Here is a 10,169-nt window from a genome sequence, read left to right as displayed (position 1 = left end):
CCATATTCACTTGCATATGGGCATTTTCTCCTATGTGCCATCAACAAGATATAGTAAGTGTGCATGAGCCTTCACAGTCTGTGTTGCAGCTCGAGAAGGCTCATGTTAGGTCATGTTAACAGGAAGGCGAACCAAAAACAAATAAAAAAGGAAGGAAGTATCAGAAGCCTTGATTATGGCGGCTAAATCATTTAAATAGCATGCACGTTTCCACCTCTGTAGGTCTACATCAGGGCTTTTTTAAAGCCTTGTTTCCTTTCCGTTTCCTTAATCATATATTTTTGGAGTGCCTTTCTGTTTTTCCTTTCAATGAGCACCTAATCTTATGTTTTGATCTCTGTTTGAGTATGCAGAACATTCAGTCGTTTTTTTCCTACTAGTAGTCATGTTTCAACAAAAGAAGGAAAACTACAAATTTGCTGGCATTGTGTTGACTCAGTTTTCACATTAGATGATCCATGTGAACAAAATATTTAGGCAGTAATATATTTTCTATCTGGTTGGAAAGGCTGAGTTGTAGCATAAAGAATGGCTTCTTTTCTGTTTAAGCTTTTGTATTTTTCAGTATTTTGACAGCTCCCCTTGGCATAGCAATTGATTTTGCAGTAGTTTTTCAATCTGAACATGATGATTGGCCTCTTAAAGGTTTTAAGTTTGATTTATGCCACATTTACAAAGTGCTGATGGGCAGACAGGTCCTCCTATCTGCCAAAGAACCCCACCTGCATTTTGTAGAAGTGCAAATTTTTGTTGGTTAAAAGCCTTTAATTGTATTCCTGTCATTTGTTAATCACACATTACACTCAATCACCTTCATACTAAAAAATGTTGCTTTTTTCCCCTCTTAAGTTACAAAAACATCTCATTTACACCTCTAAGTCAAAAAAAGTTCCTTTCAGCTCTTTGTGTATTTTCAGCATCACCAAACAGACACTGCAAGTCCTTTTTCCAGGAAAAATTTATTCGATCAAGAGACAGGATCGCTTCTTTCCATAAACAGGTCAGTTAAATATTAACAAATTTACAGTCATGAGGAATGTGATAAAAAAAAAAAAACAAACAAACAATGCTCGCCTTAAAAAACCCCAACCCAGGATAACATCGACCACGGCAGCGCTGGAACGAGACTCAAAATCCATTTCCAGCTCTATTGTTACATGCTCTTCCATTCAGTGCTTCACAGTTCATCTTTTTCTGATGTTGTCTGTTAAGAGAAAAAAAATTAAGTTATGATGCACCAGCAATAGAAAAAAAAAATCCAGCATTGGATCATTTTATATACTGAAGAAGATGCTACATCATGTGTTCTCACCGTTTCTTCATCATCATCATCGTCATCTACAATTTCCTCTTTATCTTCAGAGTCATCCTCTGCGGGCTCCTCCTCTGGCTCCTCCTCTGGCTCTTCTTCAATCTGTAGAAAAGTTGCATAATTTATAACACAACACCCCCAAAATCTTCAACCATTACTGAGCTTAACTAAAATAATCCGACTGGGCAACCTGAATGGTCAGGATGTCTAAAATGTTTACAAACACAAAGAACACCACCAAAAAGGGAAATTGTAACTAATCATATATTGCTTTGTATCGTTTACTGATAATATTTCTTTGTGCTACCACTAATGCATTCTCCCCTTTGCTACTCGTCGATGCAAACTTCCCTGCTGTGGGACTAATAAAATAGCTTATGGACTCATGCACAGTGGAAACTTTGCTATGCAAATGTTTCCACGGTGACAGCTGGCGTTGACTTGCCTGTTCATCCAGGGGTACATTCATGCTGAGCCGGAGCATGCGCTCTATCCTCTCTCCGTAAGCCTTTGTGTCAGCCAGTTGGTAGCCTGAGCGCAGCGTGGCCGTCTCAAACAGAACGACAGCCAGATCTGACGCTGTCTGGTCCTCGCTGTCCTCCTGAAGGACATGAAGGAAAACAAACAGGTCAGGTTTTATAAAAGCAGTAAGTTACTTGATGATTACATGATATGGCATCATTATAACAGTACAAATATAGTGAAGTGACAGTGATCAGACTTACATTGACTCTGTTAAGCATCTGTTTGATGAGAGGATGTTTGGGGTTGAGTTCTAATGTTTTCTTTTGGCTGGCATAATAGCTGAAGAGGAGACAAGAGGGGAATTATCATATAAGTCCAGTTAACAGTCGAGCGAGCCACAACATGTTCTGCATTTGCATTTTACAACCGCGATAATGAGCATCAACATTGCGGAAAAGCACAGGATCATTACTCACTTTGTAGAAATGTCTTTTCCTGTCTGGTAAGCCTGTGCCTTCATGATCCTCTCCATGTTTCCTGACCAGCCGTACTGACTGGCGACCAGAGCGCAGGGGGAATCGATTAGTCTCTGAGAAAGGACGGCCTTCTCGATCTGCGGGAAAGACGGCATCGTAATTATTAATGTGACTGACGGACTGACACGCAAATGACATGCAAGCAGCTGCAGACAAATGTTATCACCACTGTGGCTGGTGTTTATTTGCAACGTCATGAATATTGCAAAATTTTTTACCTTGTCCTTCAGGGCCTTGTCCTTCATCCAAGTGGTGAGAGGTTCAAACTCCTTCTCCAGGGCCTCCCTCTTCTCCTTGGTCTTCTCACTCTCGTCGAACTTGACGCCCTCCTTTGCAACGTTCTGGAAGCGTTTTCCGTCAAACTCGGGCAGTGCCTGGATGCAGTACTCATCCACAGGCTCTGTCAGGTAGATCACCTCGTAGCCCTTCTTCAGCAGCCTCTCCACGAAAGGAGAAGACTCAGCCTGCAGAGGGGAAAACAGGATGATCAGTGCAAGGCTGTTCAATTTGCATGCTTTGTGTGCATGACAGTTTGCGTAACTGAGCATTTTAACGCAACCAAATAACACAAATATATTCGCTCACCTCCTTCCTGCTGGTGCCAGCCATAAAGTAGATCTTGTCCTGCTTCTCCTTCATGCGCTCCACATACTGCTCCAGGCTGGCCACCTCCGTGTCGCTGTTGGAGGTCTGGAAGCGCAGCAGTTTGGCCAGACGGGTCCTGTTGGAGTGATCCTCGATGACGCCCAGCTTGATGTTGGTTCCAAACTCCTTCCAGAACTTCTCGTTGTACTGCTCCTCTGCGATCTTCTTGATCATGTCCAACGTCTTACGCACGAGCTTCTTGCGGATAACCTGAACAGAGAAGATAAAAACACTACATCTTTTATCCCTTTACATTTAGTTTAATATTCCATAAACCTAATCTTTTTTCTTCCTGTAAAGCTCTTTCTGACTTCTGTTTTGACATGAGCTACACAAATAGTCATTTTCCTGATAGCTTATCAATATCTTTTTGCATTTATTTAAAGAGGGAAATGAAAAGGCCTTCAGAGACTAGTCAATATAGACCACATACACTGAAGACTAAATAAAGAATACACTGGAAAGTGACTTTTACAGATAAAAATTGAAAAATAATATACACAGAATTTAGTTGTGTTAATATAAGATGTGAAGCTCACCTTGAGCAGTTTGTGCTGCTGCAGAGTCTCTCTTGACACATTCAAGGGAAGATCATCAGAGTCAACCTGGCAAAATAAATTTCCGTGAATTACAGTGCAGGTGATTTCTGGGCAAAGACCAAACAATTTACGTTAGCATAGCGCTGTGCAATTAACAAAATGTGACTTTCAATTGGGATTTTGGCTTCCAACAATTATAAAAACAAAATAATCGAGATGAAACGCTGACACTGTCATTTTGTCTTTCCTTCACAGTGCTGCTCTCAGTTTTGCCAGCTCTCTTGCTAAATTAGGCATCTTTTCAAACCCTTTAAGTGATTTCCTTTGTAAAAATAACACGCTGCCACCATAGCCACTGCAGGTGCAGCCTGTGGAGCTCTCAGTAGGTTTTGAGGTACAGCTCTCAGGATGGTGGCTAAAATTTTACTCATAATGGCATCACACAAATGTGTCGATTAGCAGAAAAAGACAAAAACAAATTCTAAGGCAAGCCCCATAGCAGTCTGGAAGTCTCTCACTGCAGATTCAGATTGTGCCAAAGTATTAACTAACACTATACAGTGCTAATCGCTGCAGATATCGGACCACTCACAGATACGTCACAGAGAAAGCTGAATCAAAACATGGTAAAAGTGCTTGAACTCGGCTGATATGTGCTGTCAAGTGTACATTATAATAAGTCCATTATGTCTGCCGTGTATAAATGAGCGCAAGCTGCAGTTGAGGAATTATTAATAGGTTTGAGTCTCATGATGGAGAATAACATTACATGACTGATGTGGGGTTTTTTTTCTTCGTGCCTGAATTGCTACAGTAAGAGTGATGGCCAATGGCCAATTTACAGTTTAATTATTTTTAAAGTTGAAAGAATTCCACTAGTGCAGACAACAACTTTAATTAATGCATGACGATCCCAAAGTCAAAAAGTATCTGTGATCTCAAAACTGACTAAAATAACTGTGATTATGATGGTCGAGCAGCCCTAAATTAGTGCCCAACAGTGTCTCAAGTAGAGTTAGAAATCACTCACCACTCCCTTGATGAAGTTCAGGTACTTGGGCATCATGTCGTTGAAATCGTCAGTGATGAAAACTCTCCTCACAAACAGCTGTGACGGAAAGACATTTATAAAGTTTAGGAAATGTCTGCTTATCATTCTATAAGCATAAAACAGTCCCCTAAAATGGACAGCGATACTGCTGCGTACCTTGATGTAATCATTCTTCTTGGAGCCGTACTCATCGAACAGGCCGCGGGGAGCTGACGTGGGCACAAACAGGATGGACCTGAAGGTAACCTCACCCTCAGCCGTGAAGTGGATGTGGGACAGAGGGTCGTCGCTGTCCTGTTGGAGCGTGAAACTGTTTGAATCAATAAAACTAAACACGTTGAGGTTTGTCTGACAAAGCGCTACTGTTCAGGTGCCCACCTTAGAGAACGTCTTGTAGAAAGCTTTGTACTCGTCCTCCTCAACCTCCTTAGGTGGTCTCTGCCAGATGGGCTTGATATCATTCATCAGCTCCCAGTCCCACACAGTCTTCTCAACCTGCAACAAACACATCGAGTTTCTGTAATGGTCTGAAAGTATTCCTTTTCAAAAGGACATTTATAATTACATTAATTAAATGGCTAAGCCCAAATCAGAATTTTATTTTTACTGCCTCTCCATATATTCATAAGAATATTCTCAAGAGACATCATAGTTCAAATGTTCAAATGTAGTGAGAAATTCATCAGATTTTACTAGAATCTTTCAAAGCTTGAGATGTCTTGTGTTTACAATACATCATTGTTTTGAAAAATATTGATTTTAGGGGGAAAAAACTCCTACCTTCTTTGTCTTAGGCTTGTCTTTGTCCTCCTCCTCCTCTTCCTCAACCTCTGCCTCGTCCTCAGAAGCCTCTTTCTCTGGTTCCTCTGCTGCATCTGCATCTTCCTCGATGGGCTCCTCAACTGTCTCCGTCTGCCATGTCCAAGGAAAGAGATTATGTAACAGCCAGTTTTTCATTTCCATATTTTGTGAGTTGCATAATACAACTGTGCTGGGATCAAATCTGAGGGAGGAGGTGTCTTAAGTAATCACCTTGCTGGCCCAAACATAGATGGGGAAGTTGATGAACTGAGAGTATTTCTTGACGAGGTTCTTGATGGTGTCCAGCTCCAGGTAGTCTGAGGCCTCCTCTTTCAGTACCAGTCTGAAGAAAGACAAAGATCAGATTTAATTTCAGAGTCGACACTATTCTATTATTTGAGAGTACAGTTGTAACAAGCCAACAGCATTTATGGTCCAGTTGTGTAGGTGTTGACTGTATTCTGGGGACACAATGAGAGGTGTGAAGAGCAAAATGACTAACAGCAGCTGATCATAATGCTAAAAGAGAAGCTAAAATAGCGACAGATGAATAAAAACTAGATGTAAACTCACGTGATGGTGGTTCCTCTGCCCAGTGTGTCCCCGCGAGGGTCCTCAATGACAGAGAACTGACTGGAGTCGGACTCCCAGATGTGCTGTGTGTCATTGTTGTGTTTGGATGTCACGATGACTTTGTCGGCAATGAGGAAAGCAGAGTAGAAACCAACGCCAAACTGGCCAATCAGCTCTGAGGTTGACTGATCCTCAGCTTGCATCTCTGACATCTTATTCAGGAACTCGCTGGTGCCGGATTTAGCAATGGTGCCCAAGTTCTTCACCAGGTCCTCTTTGGTCATTCCAATACCAGTATCAGTGATGTGGAGCATGTTCTTCTCCTTATCAGACTGTAGACGGGAATGATACAGTTAAAGCTTTGGTTGAGCAAGGACCAAAAAGGACTGCAACACACAGTAATTTGGTTTCTTTCTTGTGCATACTTTGATTTTGATGGTGAGCTCTTCATTGGAGGCCATTGCTTGTTCATTGGTCAGAGACAACAAGCGAATCTTATCCAGAGCATCAGAGGCATTGGAAATCAGCTCCCTAAGGAAGATCTGAAAGAAAAAAAATGATTTTGACATCAATTTAGCCTTTTCAGAAGAGGTCTGTAAGACACATCATAATGATGGCACAAAAACCCTGCCCAGTCTGAGACCAACCAGCTGAGACACTCTCCTCCAGATCTCAAACTGTGAGTACCATCAGATGAAAGACTCGCAGGAGTGCCCTCATACATGATGCTACTCCTTTTAATCAATGGCAGCTGAGAGTAACTGTCTAATTTTTAATACAGAGTTGCTGGAATATGTATTCAAAACTGCATAGCACAAAATTTGGCAGGTGCAAATACTGATTTCTGCATTGGTGTCTTTTTTTAAATTACGTTTGTTTTCATATTTAACTTGTTGTTCCATACTGCCATACATTTTAAAAGTGAAATAAAATGGCAGGTGAGTCAGATTACAGGCCAGTATGAGTTTCTCCTGCATTGTTTAAAATACAGCTCTGTTTTAATTTGTATCATACATCAATGAAATCTTTACTTGGTATCAAAAACAACAGCTGAACCATAACTCCTACCTTTGCAAAGATAATGTCCACTTTTTCCTGACACTGTCAGACAGTTTCAATTTAACTAATGCAAATTATTGATTTGGTAGTTTGCAGCAGTGTTGCACTGGACTTCCTTATACTGAGGTGTTTCTAATTATATGCCCAACCCATTGACACAAATAAGGGGGGAAGAATGTTAGAAACACATTTCTATAATGGAATCCAGTGCAACATCACCCCTCACTCCTACCTCATTAATTTAACTTAATACCTCTTTGACAGAACAAAGACAATACAATGACAGAACATCATAATATACCAAAATGTAGAACTGGTGGCACACCGCTAAATACCATACAAGTAATCAAGCACAACTGATGTTTGTGAATTAAGATGCCATTTAGTCCTGCTCACCTCCTTGTTCTTGTAGAGGGAGTTGATAATCAGCTTCATCATCCGGTTGACTTCAGCTTGAAAGACATGTTTTTCTGACTTTTCTCTGATTTCCCTAATCTGAGCTGCGTTTAATCCATCCAGCTGGATAGCCTCCTCCTCTCTGGGGACAAACACAGGTGAGATCAGGGAGGTTCACATCAACAAATCACAGGTGCCAGCAAACAACATGCAAATCTGTTTTCCCCTCCAGGGATCAGGGTCCAGGTTAAATCCAAGACAAATAACATTGCCTAGTCTTAATAAGGGGCATGCAGTGAACGTTGTCACTACTACAATTCAAGGGTTGCTAAGAGCGTATGTGTGCACAAGCTTGGTCACACTGACCTTGTGTGGTTAACTTTGTTTGGTTGACATATTCTGATATGGACACCCACAGTTTACTCAGCAAGCATATTTTCTAAAAAAGATATTCAACCCACCTCTGCACCACTTCATCATCTGTTCTGGAGCCATCTCTGCTTTTACCAACATCCTCTTCTACTGTACCATCGATGTCAACCTCATCCTCTGCCTTTACAGCAGCTGCAAAGGGACAAAAAGTTGTTGAATTAAATCGCCCATTACTAATGCATGCAGGTGTATCTAGAGAAAGGTATCGCAGTTAAGATTAGCTGATTTAACATGGAGCTCTGCACAGACGTGATCGAAATCACACAAAAAATAAGGTGTACTGTTAAGTAGGCTGGCTTTTTTCTCAGCTGGTATATGTATATAGCTACATCAATGCAAGAGCGACGAGTTTAAATGGTAATGTTCGCTTGTATCAAACACCTTTTACATAGTAGAAACTTCTCGAAAGGAGATGAGAAATTACAGATATTAGCGTTACTCTAGGGAATGTGCAGAAACCCAAATGCTGTCTATCATTACCAAATGGAAGAAAAATAAGCTTTAGGGATACAAATATGTGAAGTATCTGGCAGACAAGAAGCACAAACGCAAGTTAACGCTAGCTTACTGGCTAATGTTAGCTAAAATGTTGGGTGATAAAAAGTGAGACGAGATAGCAAAATCTTTCCGCCACTCACCAAAGGCAAAGAGAGCGAAGAGAAGCCCTATCACCCAAAGTCGTTTCATTTTGAGATAGAGCTTGAATGACGATGTGTATCTTCAGCTCCTGAGACAAAAGCCGGGAGATAAGTGCACGCAGCACCGCTTTTACAAGAGAGACTGACAAGCTACCTCTCCCACCAAAAGAGCCCACTCTATTAAACCCGTGACAACCGACCAATGGCTGCGCACCACGCACAACCTTCGACCAATCACAGCAGAGTCTTCGGTACATGTTGTCCAATCAGATTCTTCAACATAAGTCTTTACCCTAAAATCGTGGCTGGACACCATTGGCCAAGAATGAATGATCAGCACATCATTTCCTAACATTTACCTTTCTATATGGGAGAAAAAAATCTCTGTCAACACCTTAGTTAAACTTTGATTTTTCTTATATCACAACCAGGTGACGCTTTTAAGGAGAAGACACTGAATGTTTTGGTCATGGCTCTGTTGTTACAGACTGTAGCATTTTATCTGTGTCTGTTTTAGTCTGTGTTAATTTAAATTAAACGATATTTTGCTGTGCATATGATATAGTATTTAGACTATGAACATTCCCTTTTCTATAAAGGCGTGGGTTCATTGTACTTAGATATCCTGCTGTGGAAGCATACACTGAATGATGAATACACATTATCTGCACCACCGATTTTTGTCCACATGGTGTCGTTGTTTAGTTAGCGAGCAAAAATCTATTTCCCCCCAAAGCATAGACCTGAATAAAACACACTCAGTCTGAACATTTTGTGAAAAACTGTGATACTTGAATCACTAATGGTTGCGTATTATTATCATACAAATGCGTACATTACTATGCTGCTTGCTCAACCTGTCTGATGGGTGTGTACCTGGGTGTGACAGCATAGAATTAGGCTACAGGTGTCAAATAGCAATTATTGTGACAGTTATGGGTGGAGTGTGATATTAAGTGTATGTGTGTGAGTGAGAGAAGGGCTTCATTAAATTACATTAAATATAGCATGGAAGTCATAGTTAAATACATTATTATTGGTCCTTGTAAAACACTTCTAAAACCAGTGCTTACATCTGGAGCAGTATTGACATTGATTGAACACAATGCCAGCTGATATGAAATGGTTTCAATCCATTACTTAATAATAATTATAATCATATTATTATTATTAGAAGTAGTAGTAGTAGTAGTAGTATATGTCTTTATTCGTATAGTACCTATAAAAACAGAGTTTACAGAGTGCTTTGGCAAGCAAAGCAAAAGCAGAAATGACAACAGAAAGCCAAACAGTCTTAATGGACACAAGACAGAAAGATTTAGGGTAGAGTTAGGATAAAATAAATAAAATTAGTAAAATAAATAAAAAGACGACATCGCATGCAAGAAAGCAAGTCTATAAAAATGGATTTCAAGGAGTGGTTTAAAAGAGGTTACTGATTCTGCCAGCATTATCTCCTCAGACAAGTCATTCCCGGGACAGCACTTTTGGAAAATGGAAGCCAATTTTGAGGAAAGAAGTCATAGTGTTGAATTTGTAAGTCAAACGTAAGAGATAGTCAAAGGTTTTTCATAAAGCTTGACTTATGATGACAATAGTGAGATTCCATGTCCAAAGAACTTTAAAAGTCAAACTTTTGGGACACTAAAGCAATTAGAACAAGTGTTCTAAAAAACACTAAATTATGACTTAAAATCCCAAAATTTTTGACTAACTATGAGG

General features: G+C 40.3%; 1 protein-coding gene across 1 annotated transcript; it reads right to left on the bottom strand.

Annotated features, from left to right (window-relative positions):
- Positions 1–940: 940 nt before the first annotated feature.
- hsp90b1 (heat shock protein 90, beta (grp94), member 1) lies at positions 941–8,606 on the bottom strand. Its single transcript, XM_088080417.1, has 18 exons — positions 8,448–8,606; positions 7,839–7,941; positions 7,378–7,519; positions 6,348–6,464; positions 5,923–6,254; positions 5,581–5,692; positions 5,329–5,460; positions 4,927–5,043; positions 4,705–4,842; positions 4,528–4,605; positions 3,498–3,563; positions 2,899–3,168; positions 2,532–2,777; positions 2,254–2,390; positions 2,038–2,116; positions 1,758–1,913; positions 1,313–1,414; positions 941–1,204 (listed from the first exon to the last, which is right to left on the bottom strand). The coding sequence occupies exons 1-18, from the start codon at positions 8,494–8,496 to the stop codon at positions 1,178–1,180; spliced, it is 2,403 nt and encodes an 800-aa protein (XP_087936543.1). The 5' UTR covers positions 8,497–8,606; the 3' UTR covers positions 941–1,177.
- Positions 8,607–10,169: the final 1,563 nt, after the last annotated feature.

Source organism: Plectropomus leopardus, chromosome 7 (assembly GCF_026936395.1).
Source record: "Plectropomus leopardus strain MGB_pleo_1.0 chromosome 7, ASM2693639v1, whole genome shotgun sequence".
Taxonomy (NCBI): domain Eukaryota; kingdom Metazoa; phylum Chordata; class Actinopteri; order Perciformes; family Serranidae; genus Plectropomus; species Plectropomus leopardus.
This window is presented reverse-complemented; position numbering and strand designations above follow the sequence as displayed.